This window comes from Myotis brandtii, unplaced genomic scaffold (assembly GCF_000412655.1).
Source record: "Myotis brandtii unplaced genomic scaffold, ASM41265v1 scaffold555, whole genome shotgun sequence".
Classification (NCBI taxonomy): domain Eukaryota; kingdom Metazoa; phylum Chordata; class Mammalia; order Chiroptera; family Vespertilionidae; genus Myotis; species Myotis brandtii.
The window spans coordinates 906,465-934,019 of NW_005370065.1; the positions used below are offsets into that span (position 1 = coordinate 906,465).

General features: G+C 44.8%; 2 protein-coding genes and 1 long non-coding RNA gene across 5 annotated transcripts in view; 2 read left to right on the plus strand and 1 right to left on the minus strand.

Moving 5' to 3' along the window:
- Positions 1-3,459, plus strand: part of KIAA1522 (KIAA1522 ortholog) — an 8,741-nt gene extending 5,282 nt beyond the window's left edge. For both annotated transcript variants that reach the window (XM_014549499.1, XM_014549500.1), the window contains 2 exons: positions 1-1,037; positions 1,438-3,459. The exon at positions 1-1,037 is cut by the window's left edge and continues 1 nt beyond it. In XM_014549499.1, coding sequence (XP_014404985.1) covers positions 1-1,037; positions 1,438-1,460 — 1,060 coding nt within the window. In that variant the 3' untranslated portion in view covers positions 1,461-3,459. The remainder of the gene's footprint in view (positions 1,038-1,437) is intronic.
- A 300-nt stretch (positions 3,460-3,759) lies between these two features.
- Positions 3,760-27,555, minus strand: YARS (tyrosyl-tRNA synthetase). Of its 2 annotated transcripts, none has more exons than XM_005878366.2 (13): positions 27,317-27,555; positions 23,769-23,915; positions 23,457-23,632; positions 22,094-22,223; positions 19,536-19,616; positions 15,856-15,948; positions 13,465-13,600; positions 11,890-11,975; positions 9,360-9,495; positions 8,109-8,206; positions 7,014-7,207; positions 6,382-6,523; positions 3,760-4,635 (listed from the first exon to the last, which is right to left on the minus strand). In XM_005878366.2, the coding sequence occupies exons 1-13, from the start codon at positions 27,488-27,490 to the stop codon at positions 4,525-4,527; spliced, it is 1,704 nt and encodes a 567-aa protein (XP_005878428.1). In that variant the 5' UTR covers positions 27,491-27,555; the 3' UTR covers positions 3,760-4,524. The 2 variants fall into 2 exon arrangements, with proteins under 2 accessions (XP_005878428.1, XP_014404987.1); XM_014549501.1 differs by having other exon boundaries at positions 23,769-23,975; positions 27,317-27,405.
- On the plus strand, positions 5,539-13,456 carry LOC102247309. The gene is made up of 3 exons (XR_314275.2): positions 5,539-5,560; positions 9,070-9,071; positions 13,200-13,456. It is a non-coding gene; the product is annotated as an uncharacterized LOC102247309 (long non-coding RNA).

The following is a 27,555-nucleotide window of genomic DNA, read 5'->3' on the forward strand; positions in this document are numbered from 1 at the left end:
TCCACCCCCTCCACCCACTAAGAAACTAGAGGTGGTTGAGGAGGCCCCACCTGCCCCAGAGACTGAGGAGCCCCTCCAAGATCCCAGCTGGCCCCCACCCCCACCTCCGGCACCTGAGGAGCAGGACCTGTCCATGGCTGACTTCCCCCCACCAGAGGAGGCCTTTTTCTCTGTGGCTGGCCCTGAGCCTGAAGGCCCTTCAGACGCCCCAGCCCCTGTCAACTCCCTGGCTGATTCACCCTCAGCTACTGTCTCTTCTCAGAGGCAGCCCCCTGGTACCCTAGATTCTCCGGCTCCGCCAGCCCCGCCTGCTGGTTCTGTCACAGGGCCGGCCAAGCTCCCGCGGAAGGAACCAGTGGGCTGCAGCAAGGGCGATGGGGTTCCCAAGGAGGATGCCGGTGCGCCCCTGGTCACGCCCTCACTCCTGCAGATGGTTCGACTGCGTTCTGTGGGTGCTCCCACTGTGGCTCCAACCCCAGCATTGGGGCCATCAGCCCCCCAGAAGCCACTGCGAAGGGCCCTATCAGGGCGGGCCAGCCCAGCACCTGCCCCTTCCCCAGGGCTCCATGCTGCCGTCCGACTCAAGGCCTCCAATCTGGCTGCCAGCGAGGGTCTTGTGAATGCCCAGCCCAATGGGCCGCCCGAGGCAGAGCCACGGTCTCCTCAGTCCCCTGCCTCCACGGCCAGCTTCATCTTCTCCAAGGGCACCAAGAAGCTGCAGTTGGAGCGGCCCGTGTCCCCTGAGAACCAGGCTGACCTCCAGCGGAATCTGGTGGCTGAACTTCGGAGCATCTCAGAGCAGCGGCCACCCCAGGCCTCAAAGAAGCCACCTAAGGCTCCCCCACCGGTGGCCCGCAAGCCCTCTGTGGGGGTACCCTCCCCCACGTCCCCCAGCTTTCCTCGGGCCGAGCCCCTTGCTGCTCCTCCGAGCAATGGGCTCCCTCATGTCGAGGGCAGGACTAAGGGGGAGCCGGCCGAGAATGGAGGTGTCGTGCAGCTGGTGGGCCTAGAGGAGAAGCTGGGTCCGCCTGGCTCAGGTACAGTGTGCAGTGGTGGGTGTGGTCCCATTGCTGGTGATGGGACTAGACATCTAAGTCCTACCATTTGGGATTGTTCTTGGGTCTTCAAGGCTTCAGGTCTCAGGATGCCAGGAAGGGTGAACTGAGCTACAGTGTGTGGGGGGCTTTGGAGTCAGAACTACTAAGTTTGAAGTTCAACTTTGCCATTTAATCTACCCATCCTAGCCTCGAGCTCCTCACTGTCGAGTGTGGGCAGTGGCGCCTACATTATAGTGTCAGGATGTTTGTAAAGTGTTAAGCACAGTGCTACTAGCATGTTCAGTAATTGAGGTTAGGGGATGAAGTAAGAATGTGTCTTGGGTTCTGTCCAGAGCCAAGTGGGGAGGCCCCTTGCTGAATCTCCCCTTTTTTCCCACAGACCCACAGAAAGAGCTGGTCTGACCACCGGGCACCTCCCTGGCTCTGCTGACCCATCCCAGGAATACAATCTCAGGGACCTGAGCAGCTCCGAGGATGAGAGGATACGGCAGACACTTAACCTAACAGAGAGGATGCCTGCAGCCTTAACCTCCACGGCCTTCAACATTTATGCAAGCCTGGTGTTGACCCTGTCCTCCAAGTCATCCAGCTCTCATGCCTTTTCCCGAATGGAGTCACCTCTGGCGGCTGCCACTTCAGTCTTGGCCTTAGCCTCATCTTGAAGGAGGTAGCTGGTCGGAGCGGGTGGCTGCGCCCCATGCTGGCCCTGAGGCCAGAGTTGGGAGCAGAACACCTCACTTGAGTTCGTTTCTTTTTTTTTTTAAATGTCCAAATCATGCACATACTGTAGTCCAGAATCAAAGCACTTTTGAAAAGAGACTGCATGGCCATCCTCCAGGGCCCATGAAGCCACATTCCAAGGGCCTGTTTACATGGCAGCAGCATCAGTCATAGCCAGCCCTGAGCTGGGACCATCCCCTTCCTCCCATCCAGTTTGCTCCTTTTCTTAGTTCTTGGAGGTGGGCAAGACTTTGTATCCCCCCAGGCTGGAGGCAGGAGCAAGGCTGTGGAATTCCAAAGCACAAGAGGTGCAGCAAGGGTTAGCCTTTCTGTGCCTCAACTTACACCAACCACCCTCCTGCCTTCCAGCTATGCTAGGTGCTCCATGCGGGGAACAAGTGGGAGACGGCCAGGGCCCAAATGGGCGGGGCAAGAAAGAGCTAGAGAGGAGGTCCTCAGGCTCTGTCCTCAGAACCGAATGGGAATCATCTCAGGGGACACTGGCATCTGTTCCTTGTTTTACCTGGTCACGTTGGGGTGGGCAGGCACAGCACTTCAGACAGGAGCCCACGGGCTGTGTCCCTTTCAGCTGGTCGGAAGTACTGAGGAGGGGATGGAGGGGAGGGTCTGGCAGGGGGAGAGCTTATTTGGGCAGTGGGCCCAGTCCCAGCCCTACAGATTGCATTCTCTGGCCTTTCTTTCCTCGCCTGGGTTCATGTCCTCTGTGCAGCTGCTTTCAGCACAGGTGGTTCCACTGGGGGGAGCTGATGCCGAGTGACAAGGATGGGAAGCCAAAGGTGCATTCTATTCCAGACTCTTCCCTAGTCAATGCAGGGGGGCTCAGTGCTCCAAGGGGGCAGGCTGGGTGATTGCCCCCAGACATCAGTCTCTGCTACTGATCTCTCCTCCAGGAATTTTAATGACCTTCCCGTTTTCGGCCCGTGTCACCTATCTAGGTAAGCTGGCTTCCCCACTGGCCCCTATGGCTCCAGTGACCCAGGCTTGAGTCTGGCAAGGAACCTTGCCATTAGCCGTTTTTCTTCCACCAAGGAGAGCTTGACCTCATTCCAGAGTAAGAGCTGGGAAACGGGATGTGGTACGAGAGCCCAGGTTCCTCTGGCCCTCGCTCACTGCTTCCTCCCTGGAGCTGTAAACCGATGTTCCTCCCTTGCCCTTTGGGTAATGAGCTGCTGCTAGGGATGCACTGTGCCTGCCCAGTGAGTTGGGGAAAGATGGTCAATAAACATCGCTCTGCTCAGCTCCTGATCCACACCCCTGAGAACCAGGTCCTGGTAGCAGCGTTGGAGATGCTGGAGGTGGGAGGAAGCCCAAATTCTCTTTCCCTCCCTGCTGTCAATGTTACCCAAGCTCCTTTTCCTCAGTTAGTCTTCTGAGTTTATTTCCCCACTGGGTGGGACAGAGTACGAAGGAGAAGGGAGGACCTAGAAGCAACCCTTCTTTGTCCTTTGGGGTAAAAGAGCTTGATCTAGTGCAAATGGAGAGACCAAAAGCCTCTGATTTTTAATTCCCATAAAAATGTTAGAAGTATATATATATATATTTCTTTAAATTTTTGAGTCTTTGATATGTGTGTACAAACAATCCATTCCCTCTGCCCTGAAGCCTGAATGAGACACATGAAAAGCTGTTTCAAAGGTGTTAATTAAATGATTAAAACTTGGCTGTGGCCACTGCTTCTTAATGGGGGAGGGGCGTGGTGGTGATTGAGGCCCACATTTAGAAGGGAAAATGTTCTCGCTGCAAACATCGGACCCTAAAAGTGGGGCTCCTTGCTTAGCACTGCTGAAGGGAGAGTCAGGTGCCCACCCTCCATCCTCTATGTCTCCTCCCTCCCACCACTCATTACAGGGTCAAAAATACAAGACACAAGCAGCTCCAGACTGGGTGAGGGGCTCAGCAGCTGCTACACACTTGTGTTCCTCTCTCCTGAGCTGGTTTACAGACAGGCCTCATCCAGACACCCTTTTTCAGACCTTTTATTTGAATTCGTGACAGTGATGGTTAGTGATACTGACTGAGATGCCTTATGGAGAAGCACCCCACCCTCTGTGAAAAAGAACCAGGCGGTACCATCCACCCCACTTCTGACGTTAGCACACAGCTGGTTTAGGGACTGTCCCAAACTTGCAGAATCAAGGGAAATGCCAGGAGTCCAAGGCAGGCCCCATCTCCAATGCCAAGCCTTAGAGCTGGCAGGCATTGGTGAATGCTGCCAACCACGTGGTAGACCACTAGGTTCTCTTGTTTTCCCTTCCCTTTTCAAATCCCACAATTTCCTGTTGGGGAGAAGCTGTAATTAATTCAGTTCAGGCATCAGATCCCAGGCAGAGGCACAGCTGCTGGGATAACTCCAGGAAAACCTGGAAACCAGTGTTGTTCCAATTAGAAGGATTGTGGCATAAACATTTTCTGTGAGTTATATTAAAACCAGATTTCTTAAGTCAGCTGCCAAGGGAAGAAGGTAGAGCTAGACTCCCTGCTGCTGCCCAGCCCTTGTTACTCCCTGGGAGGTCGGCCTCCCACTGTAGCCAGACTGGGGCGATCCTGGATTCGGGGGCGATCCTGGATTCGGGGGTGGTTGCGCTGCCTTCTCAGCAAGTTCTGCACCTGATGAAGCCCCAAACTTCTTGTTTCAGTGTCCAGGGAGATAGGTAAACGGATGATAGCGCAAACTGAGGAGACAGATGACTCAGGATGATGGGGAAGGGTGGGAGATGCAGGTTAGCTAGCTAATGTTCCCCCCTTTCAGTGATTTACAGGAGATGTACCCCAGCTTGGTCATGAAGTTGGTTTGCTTCCACTGTGCGATGCACTCCTCAGAAATTTTAAAGTCAGCCTGGATAAGAAACAAAAAGTGATTATAGTGATGGTGATGGAACTGCAAGAAAACAAAGACTCGCTTACACCACCAGAGTGTAAACTGACTTAACTTTTCTAAGAGCTCCCATCTTTTGACTCAGGGAAACCTGAAATATTCCTGGAGGCAAAAACGACAAAATTGAAGCTGTCTTACTTTGGGCACAGCATGAGAAGGCAGGTTCCTTGGAAAAGACAATAATGCTGGGGAAACAGAAGGCAGCAGGAAAAGAGGAAGCCCAAGTATGGGATGGATTGACTCTAAAAGAAGCCGAAGGTGAGTCTGCAGGAGCTGTTGTGAACAGGACACTGTGGGCATCACTGATTCATAGGGTCACTGGGAGTCAGAGCCAATTCAATGGCACAAAGTTCATTTTAGGGACTTAGTTTAAGAAAATAATCATGAACAAGAGAGAAGAACTATGTACCAAGACATCCATCATAGCATTCTAATAGTGTAAAACAGAACCACCTCAAAGTCTAATAAGGGTAAATAATTTAGATAAATAATGATAATTATGACACAATACTATACAATAAGATCCCCCCCTCAGTATTTAATAGGGAAGTTTTTCAGGCATCAAGTTTTTAAAAAGAACATATGGTATGACTCAAACTGTAAATATCTCTATGTACAGAAAATATCCAGAAGGAAATAATCACTAATGACATTTTTCAGTATCTCTAGGCCAGTGGTCAGCAAACTGTGGCTCACAAGCCACATGCGGCTCTTTGGCCCCTTGAGTGTGGCTCTTCCACAAAATACCGACTTCTGCACATGGGCCACCAAGTTTCAATTGCACTGTACATGCGTGCCCACACGGTATTTTGTGGAAGAGCCACACTCAAGGGGCCAAAGAGCCGCATGTGGCTTGCGTGCCGCAGTTTGCCGACCACTGCTCTAGGTGATAGGACTATGGGTATTTTGTTTTCTTCTTTTTCTTCTATATTTTATACATATCTACACTGAAAATATATTTTATAGTCAGAAAAAAATCAGTGATTCATAAAGCCATCCTGGAAAACCAGAAAGGAGGGAGGGGATGAAGCCAATTGGCACACACAGCAGGATGGAGAAGTAGAAATCACTCGACATGCCCTCCAGAAAACCTTTGTTTAATTGAGGAAACAAGTTATTTTAGTATGTGTGCTGCTGAAGTGAGCACCAGGAAACCAGTTATTAACTAGAAAAAGCCAAACATTAGTGTTGGTTCCATGAGGAGAGTGAAGTTTTGCTGTTTTATTCACTGATGCAGTAGCCCAAGCACCCAGAACAATGCCTGACATATGTTAGGGACCCAATATTTGTTGAATGAATGAACTCAAGGGTCACAGGGGCAGGCCACACAGGAGTCAGTGCCCCAGAAGGGGAAGAGAATGAGTGCTCCAAGATCAAGGTGGTGACAGTGACCCTGGGAGGGTTTGATCCTGGCTCCAGCACTTGTGGTGACCTGTGTGGCCTTGGCAGGTATCCTGCCAGGTAAAATGGGGACTGTCTATCACAGACAAGATTTAAACGAGGAACTGTCTGTGCCTCAAGGAGCCTGTCGGTGCTCAGACTTGCTCCTTAAGCACCTCGTTCAGAAAGGTCTGGAATGAAGAAGGAGGAGGAGCTTAGATGCAGAAAGGCCCAGCTGGAAGAGGGCAGGTTTGGATTCAGTACAGAGCAGTCTGGGGGGACAGTCCAGGCAGCCCAGGTAAGAGGGAAACAATGGCAGCTTTTTACCTGCAACTTCTCAAAGACTTTCTTCTTGGGCTTGAGCTCGTCATCTGGTTGGCCCTTCTCATAGCCCTTCACAAACACTCGCTCCCCAGGAGCAGAGCCTGCAGGAGGGTCCAGGGGCTCAACCTTGCGGCTGACCCCTTCCCTGGGAAGACACACAGAACAAGGAAAGAGTGAAGCTACGGGTTGCCTCCAGCTGCCATGAGATCAAAGCATTAGAGCCTCCACATGAAGGCCCTACTGGGATTTCGGGGACATCATCAGGGTTGGGTTAACCAGGGCTAAACTGAAGTCCTAGGTCAGGAGAGATACCAAAATCTGGGCTCTTCGGGAAGGAAGTGTGACATAACAGAGAGAGCAAGGCCTTCAAAGCCCATCGGAACTGGGTTGAATCCTGGCTCCACCTCTTATTAGTGAGAGGTGGGCATGTACACACTGCTTTGAATCTTCCATTTCTGTGTTAATAAAGTTAGCTGTAGGTAAAGCGCTTCATTCATAGTACTTGTACAAGAAATAATTCCTCCATGCACCACCTTTGGGCCAGTGTTCTCATTCCACCTGGCATGTGGAGGGGCATTGGGTGGGCCAATCCACCCTTGGCCTCCCCCTGCGCCCCACCCCAAGTCCTCACTTACATAGAAGCACACAGGAGCATGCCTTGGGACTCGATTCCTCGCATCTTCTGGGGTTTCAGGTTGCACAGCACCACCACCAGCCTATTCTGCAGTTCCTCCTGGGGCACAAACTGCACCAGGCCGCTCACCACAGTCCGTGGCTCTGCTTCCCCCACATCAATCTTCTCCACATACAGGCTGTCTGCATCTGGGTGCTGCCAGCAAGAGATGTTGGCCCCAGAGTGTCACAATGGAATAGATCATGGGGCCTGGTGAACCCTCTGGCTCCAGAAGGGGCATCTACTCCCTAGAGAAGCTCTTGAGGGACCTTCTAGTACTGTCTTTCAAGGTCCCAGATAGCAGACAAGAGACCGGGCCTTGAAGGTATATTCTACTCTCAGCGAAGAGGTGGGATTTGAGTAAAATGAGTCTAATTACTTATGTAAGAGGTGGAAGGAAACCCTAAGAGATGAAATGGCCTGTACTATCTGGGTGGCTGCCATTATGGCCACAGCTGCACCAGATGAGTCCTAGGCGCAATGGCAGATGGAGGAGGGTACTGCTGGTGTCACCATCTGAAAGCGCCAGCAGCTCTCAAAGTAGTTTTGGTGGCTGGGTCTATACAGTGAAAAGTCAATGCCGGGAGGAGAAAAAGCCCAAACAAATGGTCCCCACCACTGGTTGCATAACCTCTGTCTCTGGAAAATGAAAATCTTTCTTCCTTTACCACTTTCTCTGTGTGTGTGTGTGTGTGTGTGTGTGTGTGTGTGTATTGGTGGTGGGGGTTGGTTTGGGAGACAAAGTGGCTGGCCTAAGACAATGCAGCTAGTCCAGACAAACTGGTAGAGACAAGGTGAGTTCATCAGACCAGATTTAACGGATCAACAAGTTCCCCCTGACTAACATCTGCCCCCCACTGAGTTCCTGGCTATGTTTGGCTGCATAAGGTCCGGAGGCAGCAAAGGGAAAAGCCTGAGGCCTGGAATTAGACACCTGGGTTCTGACTTGCAATATGATCTCAGGGATGTTACTTCCCATCTCAGGCCAGGTTTCCTCCAGATGGAAACAGACAAACCTGACCCCTATCTGCCTCTGGAATGTAGTGAAAACGAGTACCTTGTCCACACTGATGACTTTCCCCACACGGATATCCAGTCGGGATGGGACGACCTCCTCTGGTTCTGAATTCTTGGCAGGGCCTTTGGCAACTGGCTCTGGGAATGAGAAGAACCCCAAGGGGTCAGAACTGTCCTCTTTCCCTATGGGAAGCCAACTGCTGATCCCACCAAAGGACACTAGCAGCCTTTCTGCAGAATCACCAGAATCCAGCCACCAATTATACGTTCATCTATCTATCAAATCATTTAATCCTTCTTATTTAATTTTACTGGAAAGATTTACAGAATTATATATTAGTCATGTAGGATTTCATGGAAGTAGCAAACTGAGGACCTGAATACTTTTATAGAACGTGAGAGTCCTGGCCTCTTATTTTACAGTAGTCCAGACTTTTCTTTTTCTTTTTTTAAAAATATATTTTATTGATTTCTTACAGAGAGGAAGGGAGAGGAATAGAGAGTTAGAAACATCGATGAGAGAGAAACATCGATCAGCTGCCTCCTGCACACTCCCTACGGGGTATGTGCCTGCAACCAAGGCACATGCCCTTGACTGGAATCAAACCTGGGACCCTTGAGTCCGCAGGCCGATGCTGTGTCCATTGAGCCAAACCGGTTAGGGCCAGACTTTTCTTGATCAATTACATTTTACCTTACCATGAATGCTACTTTTGAGCTATATCTTCTTTAAAACAGGGTTGTGATACAACCCTTTGAGGAGTAACATACTAGATTTTCATCTATTCTTACTCAGTTATTAGGCGGGAGGAGAGGGGAGGGGACAGTCGTAGCTCTGCCACCTTTAGGTGCTTCCATTCATGTGCTCCACATGTAATTACCGAGTCTTTTCTGAGAGGAGTGGTTGGCCAACTAAGAGCCAGTCAGAGGCACATGGAAGGGAAGTGAGTGACTCTAAAGATGAGCTTCCCTGAGAAGCTGTGCAGGCTGGGCCTAAGCAGTTGTGTCACCGCCATGGTCTAACTGAAGAGGACTTAGTGAAAGGACCCAAGGACACGTCTTACACCAGCATCTCCCAGCAGTGCTGGTACAACAGGACACAGTCACGGCTCACTATCCACCAGACCAAAACCAAGATGATTCAGTTCCATTCCAGGAGTCAACAGGGTATGACATTCTTGCACTTCAGACCCCCTGGCTTCTGGGCCCTCAGTTTAGGACAGACCTCTTTCTGAGGCCACTGACAGGCTATCATTCCAGATGATGTCACCCCCTCCCCCACTGGCCTTACTCTGCTTCGACGGATCTGGGTAGGCAGCGCTGGACAGTTTCTTCAGTGCAGGGGTATTAAACTTTTCCCGGATGGGATCCAGCAACTTGTTCAGGGCGACTTCAACAGAATTCTTTAGGTCTCCAGGGTGTACAACCTGCAAAAGTGTATGAGGCCTGGTGAGGTACGACACTGGAACAGGGCAAAGGACACCGGACACCTCAATCTACTAATATTGTCTGTACAGGATGCCGGGAGCTTCCCCAGCACAACCAGAACCACCTTGTGAAGCTGGTAGGGCAGAGAAGGGAATTGACACTGGAACAGGGCAAAGGACACCGGACACCTCCCCAGCACAACCGGAACCACCTTGTGAAGCTGGTAGGGCAGAGAAGGGAATAGGTCCAGAAAGGTTATCTGACTTGTCCGGGGCCCAGGTCTCTTATTTTTTTTAATATATATTGTTTATTGATTTCAGAGGGGAAGGGAGAGAAATAGAAACATCAATGATGAGAGAGAATCTTTGATTGGCTGTCAAATATCTAAAAAATGGGCCTTAAAGGCCCTCAGATCTCAGGGGTCACCGAGTCCTTTCTTCTATTTGATGCCCAAACCCTCCTACAACATTGCCTCATACGACATGGTTCTTTGCCTGAACACCTCAGTGGTGGGGAATGCAAGGTCAAGTGAAGCAGCCCTGTCATTGCCACAGAATTGAGGTCGTTAGAAAGTTTTTCCTGAAGCTGAACCTAAGCATGCGTCCCTGTGGTCCCCTCCCGAAGTCCTGGTCTAGCCCTCTGGTGCCACAAGAAGAAACCTACCCTAACCCAGGAGAGTCCTTCATGTAGTTGAGGATGACTGGACTCATACTTGCTTTTCAGCTAAACATGCCCAGTTCTTTCAACTGTGGTTTTGAGTGTGTTGCCTATAGTGGCATCCTTCCTCTCCCGACGAAGACACCCCCGATTATCAAATAAACTTCTTAAGATTGAAGTCCATGCACAAGCCCAAACGTACTCAGAACAATGGAGAACTGAATGCATTACCAGCTCCCTGGTTCCGGGATCTACATTTCTGATGATTTAGGCCAAGACTCACACAGCCCTATCACATTGCTGACTCAACTTCAGAGTCAACCAAAACTCCCCATTTCCCCCCATATACACTATTCTTACATCTTCCCTTTATGAACTGTCCATGCCTGCAATGTCCCGCCTCACCTTTTAGACTCTAGGCCAGCGGTTCTCAACCTGTGGGTCGAGACCCCTTTGGCGGTTGAATGACCCTTTCACAGGGGTCGCCTAAGACCATCCTGCATATCAGATATTTACATTACGATTCATAACAGTAGCAACATTACAGTTATGAAGTAGCAACGAAAATAATTTTATGGTTGGGTCACAACATGAGGAACTGTATTTAAAGGGCCAGAAGGTTGAGAACCACTGCCTAGGCAGACCAAACCACAGTGATTCCTTGTATACCATGCTGTTTCATCTTACCATGTCTTTGCAGTTTATTCCCTCACAGATGTCCTCATGAATCCCTACCCCTCAAGTGAAATAGTGAATGCTATCCCCTCTACAAAGATTCCCAGACAGCCAGTTAATCACTTCCTCCCATTTATTTCTAGACCATGCATATATCTTCACTGGGCAGTAAGACAGGAAATATTTGTTTATATGCCTGCTTCTCCTACTGGATTATGCACTTCATGAGGATGTAGTCTTCTTTGTATTGCCAGCCCCTAACACGGTGCCTAACACATGGCCACCGAGTAAGTCTTGCTAAACTGGTGAAACAAACAGTATCTTCTATTCTGTCCTTTTATGTTTGTGTCTCCTTTTTTTTTAAAAAAAATATGTTTTTATTGATTTCAGAGAGGAAGGGAGAGGGAAAGAGAAACATCTATGATGAAAGAATCATTGATCAGCTGCCTCCTGCATGCTCCCTACTGGGGATCGAGCCTGCAACCCAGCCATGTGCCCTTGACTGGAATCAAACCCAGGACCCTCCAGTCCATAGGCAGACACTCTATCCACTGAGCCAAACCAGCTAGGGCTTGTGTCTCCCTTTTGAGCCTTGATTTTGTACCTGTCCTTGAAATGCTTCCTTTTGGTTTGGTTCTTCATTCCAGGTTAAGTCCTTTGGAGAGTGATTAGGGCACCAATACATTAGCTTTGTGCCGTTTGCCCATCTAATCTGTCAACCATCTGAATCCTCACCTAAGCCATTAACAATATATATATATATGGCCCTGGAGAGCATACATAGCCAGAAACCCGGCTAGGACAAGATGGAGAGGTCTGTCAGAATGAGTTCAGTGGGGCCCTGGCTGGGTGGCTCAGTTGGTTGGAGCATCATCCTATACACCAAAAGGTTGTGGGTTCGATGTCCTCAGGTGGGGCATGTATGGGAGGCAACCAATCAATGTTTCTCCCTTACATCGATGTTTCTCTTTCTCTCTCTCTTCTTCTAAAACATATCCTTGGGTGAAGAATAAAAAAAGAAAGAATGAGTTCAGTGGGGATTATGCCTCCTCTGGTATTACCTCATTGGCAAAGTCCTTTTCCAGGTCCAAGTAAGCTGTGTAGGTTTTGTTTCCACCCCATTTTTCATCTCGAAGGATCACAAACTCTGTAAGAAAAAGAATTACACCAACAAACTCACTGCTAATGGCAGAGTCAGCATTCCTAGCCCAAATATATGGGTATCTGTTGTTTCTGTCATACATGTTATTTTGAACTTTATTACGTGGTGTTTTAATTTTTAAAATTGGATGTGTGGCCATGTTGTATACCCAACTAGCATCCAAACTCAAGGGGAAGGATTGTGTCTTACGTTTCTTTTTATCCCTCTAGTTCAGTGGTCGGCAAACCGCGCCTCGTGAGCCACATGCGGCTCTTTGGCCCCTTGAGTGTGGCTCTTCCACAAAATATCATGTGCGGGCGCGCACATACAGTGCGATTGAAACTTTGTGGCCCATGCGCAGAAGTCAGTTTTCGGAAAGGAGATAGATGAAACAAGTATACAAGACGAGTGTGGATGGGAGAGTTGGAAGGGGTCGACCTCAGCGAACGTACCTCAATCAGATTGAGGACGTTTTTAGCAAAGGCCAGCTTAGGAGTACCCTAATTAAGTTAATAACAATGTACCTACCTATATAGTTTAAGTTTAAAAAATTTGGCTCTCAAAAGAAATTTCAATCGTTGTACTGTTGATATTTGGCTCTGTTGACTAATGAGTTTGCCGACCACTGCCCTAGAGTAAAGGCTATTCTAGACTTTCCTAAAATTTTAGAAACAAACCTCAATTAGATCAGGTTGATCCACAAGTAAATTGATTGCCTGACAAAACAAACTTGAAAACACTTTAATGGAAGATAATATCTAGGCATGCAAAGTGTAACAATCACAATTCCAAGCACCCAATAAAAATGATTAGACATGTTAAAAAAATGAAAAAATGTGACCCATTACAAGGAAAATAACGTTAGTAGTAAGAAACTTAGACATGACATAGAAATCAACATGTAACAGCTTTGAAATTGCTGTAACAAATATGCTCATGGAATTAAAAAAAAATTTAGTGAGGAGAGAAATAAAAACATTTAAAAAAAATCAAAGGGAACTTCCAAGAATGAAAAAAATCAATATTTAAAATGAACATGTTATAGGATGAACACAATGGAAGATTAGATAATATAGTGCAAGACATCAGTGAAGTTGAAGATATAGGAATAGAAGCTATCCGAAGGAAAGCAGAAAAAGAAATAGATTAAAACAAGTGAATGGAACCTCAGCAATATTTGACACAATTTCAGGTACTTTACATACCTATATATAAAATCCAAGGAGAAAGCATGCCGTGCCCCCACCCTCATTTTATCATCGCTACCCACTGCACTTAGAACCTAACCTGGTAACAACACATGGACAACTAAATGGAATTTCAACTCCAACCATTATTAATATTTGTGAATTCAGAGCAGAGAACCAGGGAAGCCATCCCTGGAGGAAGACTGTGACAAATCACAAGTATGATACAGTGTATGATCACAAGTATTATCACTACTAGTTCTGCTCTTTCAGCCTGGCCTCTGAGAAGAAAACAGGGAGTGTCTTACCAGACTTGAGGGGGAAAAGGACATGCTTAATGAAGGACAGAACCCCATTGTTCTCCACATTCCCTGGCTCACAGAAGGCCTTCTTCAGTTTTTTCTTCACATCCTCCTTCCGATCAAGGAGATCAATCTTGGACTCCTAGAAGCAATGGAAGGGAAGAGGACCTCTTGTGGTTGAAAATGAGAATATGCTCAACTAATCTGTGTACCCTGAACAACACAGGCTTGAACTGCACAGATCCACTTATACGCAATTTCTCCCCAATATGTACAGTACTTATCATTTTCTTAATGACATTTTCTTTTCTCTAGCTTATTTTATTGTAAGAATACAGTATATAATACATATAACATACAAAATATGTGTTGATTGACTATTATTGTTAAGGTTCCCAGTCAACAGTAGATTATGAGTAGGTAAGTTTTTTGGGAGTCAAAAGTTATATTTAGATTTCAACTGCATGGAGGGGAATGTCGGTGCTCCTAACCTCCGCATTTTAATCTTTAAACAAAGACTTAAAAATTATGAGACTATGTCATAAGCATTTCTGAGTGGCTAGTCTTCACTTATAATTTTTATGGTGTATTTCCAACTATTAGCGACAACATAATTTATATAACAGTTTCTAAACTTTCGGATTATATCCTAATTGTTATGAATTATACATCGTACTACAATGAACATCTAGCAGTTTTTTTTTTGCCTTCTCTAAGATTATTTCCTTAAAATACCAAAAACTACCAAGCCCCAAACTGTTTTCTGAAAGGGGTATACAAATTGACATTGCCATCAGCAACGTGTGGTGATACTTGTTTCACAACTACCAGCACCAGATATCATGAATTATCTAGAGCCACTTTTCCCTTTTAGGGTAATAGAATTTGTTTCTTATTCTATGAGTGAGATCATGCTCATCTGAGTTCAGTAGTCACCAATTTCTGGTCCACATATGGCCGTATATGAATCACCTGGGGTGCTTTAAAAAAATATAAATTACGGGGCTCCACCCAAACCTCATGAATCAAAATCTCCTGGGGTTGGGCCAGGTATTATATTTTTAAAAAGCTCTGAGTCATCCTAATGCATTCATGTTTGGGAACTGCTGTTAGTACCTATTTCCAGGATTAAAATATGGTGAATGTCACCAATAGGATGAGTAATGTATATACTTAGTCAGAGAAATAATTGAGACATGGAACACTGTAACTTGAGAGAAAAAAGAATGAGTATATTCTTTTGAAAATAATAACAATTTCCATGTATATATTTATTCATCTCTGATCAAAGAACTAGATGAACGCCCAAACACTACTTCAAACAGAATCATGTAGAACGATTTAAAAGAAAATACAGATTCCTGAATTGTTTCCCAGAACCACTTTATCCGAACCTAAGGACAGGGTCTAATCAACTTTAAAACAAAATTTCCTAGGTGATTCTGAAGATCAGCCATGTTTGGGAACCCTGAACACAACCTTCCACATCTCTGGGATACCCGTCCTCTATTCCAGCAGTTGCCAACCTTTCGGACCTCACAGACCACCGGTTGGCAACTGCTGCTCTATTCTGTACCCTTAGTGAACAAAATAAAAGTGTACATTCCTTAAATTGGACTTTTACATGTTAAAAGACAGCATATATATCATATTAATTATATCAAACATCACCCTAATAATCAAGACGCTAGCTGGTGAAATGCAACCACAGCCATCTCATTAATAAGGCTGAATTTTATCACAGTTCTATGAATAAAGAAATTACGTTTGCTTGAGCTTTTTATCAGTAGCAGTAAAACTTCAAAAATCATCAGGACTGCCCTAACCGGTTTGGCTCAGTGGATAGAGCGTCAGCCTGTGGACTGAAGGGTCCCAGGTTCGATTCCGGTCAAGGGCATGTACCTTGGTTGCGGGCACATCCCCAGTAGGGGGTGTGCAGGAGGCAGCTGATGGATGTTTCTCTCTCATCGATGTTTCTAACTCTCTATCTCTCTCCCTTCCTCTCTGTAAAAAATCAATAAAATATATTTTAAAAAATTAGCCTGCTATCTTTGGTCAAATACTTAATCAACTCACCCCTCGTGCCTGGCAGGGCCAGACCAAACGGTTTCCAGGGCCTTCTGCGGCCCGCGGGCCGGACGTCCCCCACCCCTGCTCACCACCTGGACCACGGACGGTTCCTCCTCTTTGTAAAAAATCAGTAAAATATATTTTTTAAAAAATCATCAGGACTGCTTCTGGGTCCTTCGGTACTCAAGAACCACTGGAATTAACTAATTTAAGATTACTTTAACTCAAGTATTTGAGAATTTTAGTTAGGTAAGTTCTCCTTTTGAGTCCTTAATCTCTTCATCTCTTACTGCAGATTTCTAAACTCAAGTCAGAGTTGTCACCTACCTCTTCTGAAGAACTCATTTTGCTACCAGTTAATCCTGGAACCATAGGATTCATCAGATGGACCCGTTTTGAGTATCCAAGTGCAGGGAGATACTGAGGGGTTAGAAAGAAACAATACAGATATTAGGATAAATTCCTCCTCAGCACCCTAATCTCATCTAACTTGGCCAGCAACTTAATTGTTTCATACATTCCTTCCAATCTCTTCTTTCCAGTGAATGCCAACTTTCTTAATTGAAAAAATATTTTTATTGATTTCAGAGCAGAAGGGAGGGGAGAGGGAGAGAGAGAAATATCAGTGATGAGAGATAATCATTGATTGGCTGCCACCTGCATCCCCCCTACTGGGGATCAAACCCACAATCCGGAAATGTGCCCTGACTGGTAATTGAACCGTGACCTTCTGGTTCATAGGTCAATGTTCAACCACCAAGCCACACCAGCCAGGCCCAAATATATAGCTTTCAATGGTGATCATAATGTAAACAAAGTCCCCCCACCCCGCCAAGCTTTTCTATTAGTATTATATTGTGAGGCTAATGGATTTACTGTCCCATCATCAACAACTATAAAACCTGGCAATACCTAAAATAACCATTTGCAGGCATGACAGTAAGAGGTGTATTGCTACACATCTTGAGACAAGGGAAAGCAAAGGTGACCACACGCTCACCCTGGCTTTCCCTGTGAGGGAATATTTCTCAAACCAGGTGCTGAGAAAAAGGGACAAAGCAGAAAGCAGCTGTCTTACTAAGCAGAGACTGATGTGGAGGCTAGGATTTGGGAAGGGTTCTAGAGAGAAGGGATTCCCCCCGTTAAAAAACTAAGTCAAAATTCCCCACTGAGACTCATGGCTGTGCATGCGTATGAAGAGACTCCAGAAAGCCTAGCAGAGAACAGGTTCCCGAGGCTGAAGACCTGAGCAGAGATTTCAGAGGCTGCACAGTGCTGGGTCTCAAGACAGAGGTTGAAATTTAGGTTCAATCAAAATAGTGAGGGTTTTGTGAACACCCTGAAATTTCAGTATGAGACTCTAGAAAAGCCACAGCCTAAGAATAAAAACCACATCAAGAAAACAAGGGCAAAACTGTAATAGACCTGGTTCTAACAAAGTCTAAAACCAACCCCTGACAGGATCAAGGTGATAAGTCAGTAACTTAACAGTCTACAGGAAACATATTACTTTATAAACATAATCCAGAGCCTCTATAATGTATCTACAATGACTCCGATACAGTGAAAAAGTACTAGAAATGAAAAGCAGAAAAAAGTAACTGATAGTTAAAATAGTCAACAAAAGCAATGCCACAGACCTTCCAGGTATTGGAATAAGCAGATCAAAGTGTCAAAATAATCATGACTAGTGTGTTAAAGGGAATAGAGAAAAAGGAAAAGATGGATAAGATGGATAAAAGATGGAGAACTGTAAACAAGAATCGGAATGTATAAAGAAGAATCAAATGGAAGTTCTTTATTTTTTTAATGTATTTCTTTATTGATTTCAGAGAGGAAGGGAGAAGGAGAGAGATAGAAACATCAATGATGAGAGAAAATCATTGATTGGCTGCCTCCTGCACACCCCACACTGGGGATGGAGCCCGCAACCCCGAATTCAACCCTGAGACTCTTCAGTCCGCAGGCCAATGCTCTATCCACTGAGCCAAGCCGGCTAGGCCAAATGGAAGTTCTAAAAAGGCACAACACAATACTGAATAAATTCAACAGAAGATAGGATAAATAAACTTGAAGAAAAGTCAATAGAGAATATCCAAACTAAAGCACAGAGGGAACAAAGAAAGGAAAACAACAGAATATTAGAAGTCTAACCTATATGTAACTAGGGTCCCAGGAGAAGAGACGGAGAATAGGACAGAAGCAATATTTAAGGAAATAACAGGGGACAATTTTCCAAATTTGATAAGCATGTCAACCCACAGATTCAAGGAGCTCAGCAAAATCCAAGCAGGATAAACACAAAGAAAACTTATAGCAAAAAAACATCGTCGTCAAATTGTTGAAAATCAAAGACAAAGAAATAACCTTTAAAATTGCCAGAAAAAAAAATATTATCTGACACAATGACACCTATAGGTGGCTCTTCAGTAGAAATTATGGAATCCAGAGGCAATGGGACAACTCTTTTAAAAGGCTAAAAGAAAAATAACTGTCAGCCTAGAATTTATACCCACTGAAAGCAAAAGAAAGATGTTTGCAGATAAAAGCTGAAAGAACTCATTACTAAGAGACCTTCACTACAAACAAAATACTAAGGGGGGCTCTAGACTAAAGGAAAATGATCCCAGATGGAAGCCTAGAGACATAGAATTGCAGGAAGAAATCAAGAGTATCAGAAAGGATAAGTAATGGTTAAGTATTCATGAAAATTGTTTACAAAACAATTATAATAAAGTCTTTGGGATTTAAAGTATATATAAAAGTGAAACATATATAAAAATATAGGTTGTTGCATTGTTGAGAAGCGGTAAAAATATCTAACTTAAACTGTAATAAATTACAAGGATACATGTTATCTCTAGGGCAGGAATGGGCAAAACTTTTATGTAAAGGGCAAGATAATAAATATTTAGGATTTGTGGGCTGCACATATCGTCTCTCTTACATACTTTCCTTTTTTTTTTTTATAACCCTTAAAAATACATAAAAACTCCCCTGGCTGGTGTGGCTCAGTTGGTTAGAGAATCATCCCGTACACTGAAAGATTGTGGGTTCAATTCCTAGTCAGGGCGCATATCCAGGTTGTGGGTTCAATCCCCAGTTGGGGTGCATGCAGGAGGCAACCAATTGATATTTCTCTCTCACATCGATGTTTCTCTATCTCTCTCCCTTCCTCTCTCTCTAATAAACAATATTAAAATATATATTTATAAAATTTACATTGTAAACATTTCCCCATTCACTAAATATATCTAAAAACCATTAAAAAATTAAATAATAATAGCCCTAACCGGTTTGGCTCAGTGGATAGAGCGTCAGCCTGTAGACTGAAAAAATTAAATAATATTCCAATGCGAGACTTTATTTAATGTATTAACCAATCCCTTGTCATTTGATGTAAATTTATTTCTAGATTTTTGCTTTAAATTAATAATATGATAAATACTTTCATACATAACTCAAGTTGCATTTTTAAAATTATTTCCTTAGGCTAAATTTTTATAATTATTAGGGCAAAGGGCAGAAACATTTTAGTGTTGTCAAACCACCCTCCAGCAATTTCCACTAGCAGTGTTTCCTCTCCACCCTTGCCAATGTGAGGTTTTGAGATGCTTACAAAAATACCAACTGCTTCTCAAAAGCTCTTTTCAACTTACTCAAGCTCTTTCCCAGAAAAAAAACCTGTTATGGGCTTGTACTAATTTCCTCCTTTAAGCACTATTAAACCTCATCTTAGAGCTGAGTGATTTATGTAAAATCCTGAGCAAACAGACCAAATGCTCTGGGAAAGAACAGCAGTGCCTTTCCCTGGAAACTGAGCTGTTTGCTTGGCCAGTAACTGAGATACTGAACAACTTTCTTACTCTTTCTACCTTCAGTTTTCTCATCTGCAAAACAAAGGAAAATAATACTTAACCATACAATTTGGTTATGAGTGGTGGGACTGGCATGTTTAGCATATCTCTGAGGCTCAAAAGAAAAAAGATAGAAAAGAGGATACTAACCTTCTCTGCAAAGGTGAAAATCTTTCTCTGATCAACGCCTCCAAATTGGGCATCTACTTTCAAATATTCTTCATCCAAGGCCTGAGGAGAGAAAACACATGAGCATCAACTCCTACTATATTTCTTCTACATGCATCTAGGTCATCAGAAACTTTTGACCAGTCATGTCAAAGGTACCCACTGCATAATGAAGCCTATGAAAAATGTTAAGTAAGGGGCAGAAGAAAGTGCTGAGAGAGCTCAGGAGAAAAAGGCAAGGCTAAACTAGTAAACAAAGACTTACTGTCACTTAATACATGCCAGGCCTAGTGTCAGCCCTGTGGATGCAGAGATGAATCAAACCCAGACTCAGCCTTCAAGAACCAGTTCCCCAGTTGAGAAGAGACTTATAAACAGATAATTTTGTCATGCTAGGCACCTAGCAATATCCCTGACAGTGAGTGGTTTTAAGGAGGGGAGAAACCTGACTACACTGTAGAAAGATCACATCAGTAAGAGGGCAAAGCATGGAATGGAGGCCTATGAGTTGGAGATAAAGAAAATATCCAGAAGGCTGCTGTGAGAGTCCAGGTGAGAAATAATGATGAATCAAGTCAGTGGGGATGTAGAGCAAGACTGAATTTAAGAGATTTTTTAAGAGACAGAATTGATAACATTTAGTGTCTGGGGGGGGGGGGGAAGAGTAAGGATAGGGAGAGAAAGATGAGCAAGCAGGAAGAATCTAGGATAGCATTATCCAAAAAAATTTACTGTGATGGTAAATGTTTTATATCTTTGCTGTCCAACCTGATAGCCATTAGTCACACATGGCTCATGAGCAACTGAAATATGGCCGATGTGACTAAAGAACTAAAACTTTAATTTTTAATTACTTAAAAAAAAAATAGCACTAACCGGTTTGGCTCAGTGGATAGAGCGTCGGCCTGTGGACTGAACGGTCCCAGGTTCGATTCCGGCCAAGGGCATGTACCTTGGTTGCGGGCACATCCCCAGTGTGAGGTCTGCAGGAGGCAGCTGATGGATGTTTCTCTCTCATCGATGTTTCTAACTCTCTATCCCTCTCCCTTCCTCTCTGTAAAAAATCAATAAAATATATTAAAAAAAAAAATACTGCCCTGACGGTGTGGCTCAGTGGTTGAGCAGCGACCTATGACCCAGGAGGTCACAGTTTGATTCTCAGTCAGGCACATGCCTGAGTTGCAGGCTCCATCCCCAGTGTGGGGCGTGCAAGAGGCAGCCGATCAATAATTCTCTCTCATCACTGATGTTTCTCTCTCCCTCTCCCTCTCCTTTTCTCTCTGAAATCAATAAAAATATATTTTAAAAAAATTATTATTTTTAAAATCCTTACCTGAGAATATTTATTGATTTTTAGAGAGAAAGAGAAACGTTGATTTGAGAGAAACATCAATCAAATCCTGACTGGGGATGGAACCTGCAACCTTTTGGTGTATAGACGATGTTCCAATGAACTGAGCACCTGGTGAGGGCTAATTTTAATTACTTTTTACAGCCATATATGGCTACAACTAGAGGCTAACACAGTGGACAGTGTAGATCAATAATGTCTCCAGGTTTAACCGTTGGAAAGATCACTTGGAGGTGACAAGGGAGGAATAATTTTCTTACATCAAACATTATAGAAATACATAAAGAGCCCTAGCCGGTTTGGCTAAGTGGATAGAGCATCGGCCTTTGGACTGAAGCGTCCCCGGTTTGATTCTGGTCAAGGGCACATGCCCAGGTTGTGGGCTCGATCTCCAGTAGGGGCAGGCAGGACGCAGGCGATCAATGATTCTCATCATTGATGTTTTTCTCTCTCTCTCTCTCTCCCTTCTTTTCTGAAATCAATAAAAATATATATTTTTTAAAAAGAAATATACAAAGAAAAAGTTGTCTATCTACATATTCATCCTGCCTTCCTAAAGTAACCAATATTAACAGCTTGATTTGTATTTTTCCATCTTTCTCCTTGTTCATATAAGTGTGCACACATAAAATAGGATGAGCTTGTTTTGTTTAATGGAAAATAGGATCATACCTAAAATTTATTTTCACACATTGCTCTGAAATTAATTTTCAAGAGATTGTGGCCAACTTAAAGAAGGTTTGTGAGATGAGCAGTGTTTTTTTGTTTTTTTAAAAAATATATTTTTATTGATTTCAGAGAGGAAGGGAGAGGCAGAGATAGAAGCATCAATGATGAGAGAGAATCAACGATAGGCTGCCTCCTGCACGCCCCCTACCGGGGATCGGGCCTGCAACCTGGGCATGTCCCCATGACCAGAATCGAACCTGGGACCCTTCAGTCCTCAGGCCGATGCTCTATCCACTGAGCCAAACTGGCTAGGGCAGATGAGCAGTTCAAGGACAGATAGGTAGGGGAAACTTACAACTGAAAAAGTCAGAGGGTTTTAGGAAATGGAGGCAGGTAGGAAGCCCTGCAGCACTGTGAAGGAACAGCAAGTGCATCAGTTTAATTAGGCTGAGAGAGGTTTCGACCAGTGTTTAGATGCAGAACAGAAAAGGTCTCCGGGCACCCCATCCCTCGTAAGTACCTGTAGTCCAGGGTACAGCAGACCACTCAGCAAAGGGTGCTCCACCTGCTTGACCACCTCAGCTCCAGCTTTCTTGGCATCGTGCTGTGTGACCACAGAGGAGAGTCTGTATACATCTAGTGTGTACTCTCTGAAGAGGAAAGGAAGAGTAGACAGCTAAAACCAGGCCCAGGCCTCAGTTTAATCCTAAAGCACATTAATTCACTCTTTTTTTTTTTTAAATATATTTTATTGATTTTTTACAGAGAGGAAGGGAGAGAGATAGAGAGTTAGAAACATCGATGAGAGAGAAACATCGATCAGCTGCCTCCTGCACATCTCCCACTGGGGATGTGCCCGCAACCCAGGTACATGCCCTTGACCGGAATCGAACCTGGGACCTTTCAGTCCGCAGGCCGACGCTCTATCCACTGAGCCAAACTGGTTTTGGTTCACTCTCCCAATCTTAAGACATTTCAAGAGAGCACTGCCTAGTAGCTTTTAAAATGTGAGTGGCCCATCCTTTCATTCAAAATACTACTTCATTTTTATGTGTTGTTTTTTGTTTTTGTTTTAAAGATGGCTTTTATTAATCTTCACTTAGCTCTTGAAATACTGCTTCTCAGCCATTTCCCTCCATTCTCCTCTTCTGGAATGCCTATTAAATAAACATCAGAATTTCTCAATCTATCTTCTATGTCTTAAGAATAGTGTACCCATTGCTCAGTTTAAGAAAAAGGACCTAGTGCCCGGCCAGCGTGGCTCAGTGGTTGAGCATCAACCTATGAACCAGGAGGTCACGGTTAGATTCCCAGTTAGGGCACATGCCTGGGTTGTGGGCTCGATCCCCAGTGGGGGGCGTGCAGGAAGCAGCCGATCAATCATTCTCTCTCATCATTGATGCTTCTCTCTCTCTCTGAAATCAATAAAAAAAATATTTTTAAAAAAGTAGGGCACAAAATTACATGTATTCTAACATTACAAACATGAGTAAAACTGACAAAGAAGCAATAAAAGTTGTTGGGGAGATGATAAGTAAAATATTTTTCTTTTACATTTATCAATATTTGCTGAGCCTGGAAGGAGAAAGGAAGGCTGAATTGTTCATCATTGCTCTCCCATATGCTGTGAGCTCTGGAAGGCCAAGGACTTTTGTTATGATTACATTTATATCTCCAGCAAATGGAGATAATATACCTAGGCATTTACTAGTCAGTACATTTTTAATGGATGAATTAAAAGGACAAAAGGAATACATTTTTAAATGGTTAATAGGTAGAGCCAAACAGCTTCTAGTCCAAATTTAAGAGTGCCTAGACTCCACAGACCTGTAATTAGCAAGGAGCACCAGAGCCATGAGGAAGGCGGATGAGCAAGCACTTACTTGCTGAGCTGGTAATCAGTGCCTTTGATGAACTTGAGCTTCTCCAAGGGCACACCAATACTCTCCAGCATTGCCTTGATCACATTCTCGTAGTAGCTGGTTCGGAGTTCTAGAAGTTCCCATGGGGCTTTCATGTTATCCAGGTATGCATGAAGGTCCGCAAATAGAATTGTTACCTGGACATGAGAGATAAGGAACCAGCAAAATGTGAATTTGCCTGAGGACATCCCCCCACCACACCCCTGCCCTTGTTAAGTCCTTCTTTTGGCCATTCCCCCAGGGCAACTGCTTGGTTTAAATATTAGTGCTTACCTCACATCCTGCTTTCAAGAAGTCTGCGATCTTAGACATAGGCACGAAGTAAGCCACATGTGGCTTGCCTGTGGTTGCTGTTCCCCAGTAAACTTTAAGTTCCCGATCCTTCAGTATCTCCTTCAGCTTCTCTTCCCCCAGAACCTCCTGTTGTGGAAGCAGAAGAGCTGGTTTAATGCCGGTGCCCCACCTTGCTCATCCTTTACCCTGTGGAAAACAAAGGCATGTGTCACTGGGGGTCCAGGCTCAGAGCTGGCAGGAGGTCCAGTCAATGGTCTCAGGAGAGAGTGAGAGCCAATCTAAGTTGGTGTTGTTGCTAGTACCACTCCAGTGAAATGACACTGATATCAGGGGAATGGGGCATGTCCCCAATCGCATCTTCCCATCTAACTACCTCTAACTCATGCTCCTTCCTTTCAAAGCTAACGTCTTAAAAAAGTTATCTCTTCTTCCATTTGAGTTTGAATTCCAGGCAGCATTACACCACTGAAAATGCTCTTGCTAAGATCATAGATGGTCTCCAAGTTGCTAAATTCAATTCTCACTCCCTTCCTGAAACTCTCCTTTTTTGGCCTCTTCTATTTCATTCTCTTAGTTTTCCTCCTACTTTGGCTGCCGGGTCTCAGATTTTTTTGCGTCTGTTTTTCTCCCCCCTAATCACGAAATATTAGCAATTCTTGCAGCCCTACCTCTTCTCACTTTACATTCTCCTTGATCCCCTTCAGTGGCTTCAATTACTATGTATGAGCTAGTAACTACCAAATCTCCTGCTCACACCCTCTACAGAACTGTGTACTTTTTATCAACCCAGTTAATTCAAACTCAACGTGTTCAAAATTAAAAGCTCATGCTCTCATCTTTCCACCTTATTCCCCAACCATCCTTTTCATTTATGGTTTCACCCCTAGTTCAATAAATGGTACTATTATTCATCAAGTTGCATAAATTACACTGACACAGCTTTTAAACCCTTCTACTTCTCTCCATCTCTATCCCACCACCCTAGTCTAGGCCACCACTAGATTACACCAAGATTATTACTACAGCAATCTAACAGGTCCCCCATATCTACTCTCTTGCTCTCTCTAATCCAGTCTCCAAAAGCCAGCCAGAGACATCTTTAAAACCCAAAATTTGATGAACTCACTTACCTGTTTAAATACTTTAATAATTTCCTTTTGCCCTAAGATATATTGGAAAAACCTTAATAGGCTGGTACGCTACAGATAAAAAGAGGTTTTAGTGTTTGTTCAAGTGATTGTTGGGAGGGCTGTTGGAAGCCATGGTGACAAAAATGGTTTTGCTGTTTGGATTTATCTATTAAAATTGGACTTGTTAAAATTCTGTGTTCCAAGCTGATTGGAGGTTGATCCTGTATCCTCCAAGCCCCTGACTTATTTGGACACTGGGAGGGTTCTTACTACCCAAGGAAAGGTCGTATCACTTACCCTTTAAAACCCGAGTGAGTCAATGCCATTGGCTTTGTATATCCTTTGTTCCCAACCAGCACTATTTTATGGAGAGAGGCTAGGAAACGAAGGATCTGGCTAAGGGGAAGCATGCAGGAATCTCTGGTTAAGATTAAGTTATGAGTGGAAATAACTCAAATGTCCATTAACTGATGAATAGATAAACAAAATCTGGTTTAATCCATGTAGTGGAATATTACTCAGCCATAAAAAAGGAATGAGGTTTTGACAGGTACAACATGGGTGAACCTTGAAAACATTATGCTAAATGGAAGCTGTCAGATTCAAAGGCCATATTTTGTATGATTCCATTTATGTGAAATGTCTAGAATAGGCAAATACGTAGAGATATAAATTAGTGTTTCCCTGGGATTGGGGGGCGGGGAGGAATGGGAAGTGATTGCTAAGGGGTATAGGTTTTTTGAGGGTGATGAAAGTATTCTGGAAATAGATAATGGTGGTAATAGCACAACTTTGTAACTACAATAAACCCACTGAATTTTACACTCTAAAAGGGTGAATTTTATGGTATGTGAATTGTATCTCAAAAAAAAAAAAAAAGAGGAAAAAGGCTGTGACCTAATACTGCTCTTGGAATAAAATCCCAATTTCATTTTCATCTATCATTCTATCTATCTATCTGTCTATCTACCTATTTCTTGTTACTCCTCGTCTGAGGATATTTTTCCATTTATTTTTAGAGAGAGTGGAAGAGAGAGGGAAAGACAAAGAGAAACATCGATGTGAGAGAAACACATCGATTGGTTGCCTCCTGCACAAGCCCCGACCAGGCCCCAGGCCTGGGAGAAGCCTGAAACCAAAGTATGTGAACTTGCCTGGAATCGAACCCGGGACCCTTTGGTCAGCAGGCCCATGAACAAAACTGGCTAGTGCTAACACCCCGATTTTAGAAGGCTTACAAGACCTTCAAAGACCGGGTCCCTGTACCTCTCCTAAACACACAAGTAAAATGTATAGTATGTCAGTTGGTGATAAGCTCTATGAGGAAGCAACAACAAAAAAGGCAGAGCAAGTGATACAATTCTGGTGGCAGGCGATTTGTTATGTAAATCAAGTGCTTCAGGAAAGGCCTTCCAGATAAAGGCGACAATAGTCAGAGCCTGAAGGAGCCAAGGGAAGGAGCAATACATATAAACACTAAGTGTTTGATCTGCACTTGGCTCACTCTACTCCAGCCAAGTTAGCCTCCTATCTGAACCACAGTGTTTTTGCTCTCCTCTGGGATCTTTTTTATCTTTTTAATTAAATATATTTTTATTGATTTCAGAGTGGAAGGGAGAGGGAGAAAGGGCTAGAAACATCAATGATGAGGGAGAATCATGGATCGGCTGCCTCCAGCACGCCCCCTACTGGGGATCGAGCTGCAACCCGGGAATTGAACTGTGACCTCCTGGTTCATAGGTCCATGCTCGACCACTGAGCTATGTCGGTTAGGCTTTCCTCTGGGTCTTGACCTGTGTTCTTTTTACCTGAAATGTCCCACCCCCACCCCCATTCTTCCTCTGGTTAACTCCCAGTCCTGCTGTGCCTGGGAAGAGCAGGAACGTCAGTGAAGAGGTGACCTGCAGCTTTCAGGATGCGGTTTAAAGCTCACTGCTTCAGTCTTCCCTGACACCCCAGTGGTCTCCCCTCATTTCTGTTCAAAGTTTCGTGTATAGTAATTTACAGTACCTTCTTCAACTGTAATCAAGTGTTTGGATTACAAGTCATTTTTAACGTCTGATTCCCTTCAGACAAACTCTGGGTGGGCAGAGCCTTGACGTATCCCCATTACCTAGCACCGCGCCTGGCACATAATAGGGTGGGAGTCTGATTCAAAGTCTGATTCAACACAGGTAACTGCACACAGGAGGTGAGCCCCATGTGGCTTCTGTGGTACCCAGATAACTGACTGACTGACTGACTGACGGACCCGCAGTGAGGCCTGCAGGCTCGCTCACAGCTGCTGTGGCGCGGAGCCCCCGGCCCCATACACTTAGGATCTCGTAGTGGGGTTCAGGGTCTCTGAACGGTGGGTCCTCAGTCCCCAACAACGCGTTTCCAACTCTAAGGCCTGACCTGAAGGTTCCGGGTGATAAGGTGCAGCTTCTCTTCTGGGCTCAGAGCATCCCCCATGGCTCCGTCGCCCTTGTCTTCCGGGCTCAATCTAGCACTGCGCCCTTTCCTCGGTCTCGGTCTTGGTCGCCGCCTCCGCTGCCGCCTCGTGCCGGGAAATGTACTGTCAGGTTGCATCAGCTGAGCTCGTCGCTCGGCTTTCTCGGCCTGGACCCGTCGCCGTGAGGTGGTCGGAAGTCAGG

Excerpts from the sequence above, each read along its gene's own strand:
- YARS (XM_005878366.2), bottom strand. The coding sequence starts at position 27,490 with ATGCAACCTGACAGTACATTTCCCGGCACGAGGCGGCAGCGGAGGCGG. Across the intron at positions 23,916-27,316 it reads TTATCACCCGGAACCTTCAG|GAGGTTCTGGGGGAAGAGAA; the intron begins GTCAGGCCTTAG and ends CTTCCACAACAG. Across the intron at positions 23,633-23,768 it reads TCTTGAAAGCAGGATGTGAG|GTAACAATTCTATTTGCGGA; the intron begins GTAAGCACTAAT and ends TCTCATGTCCAG.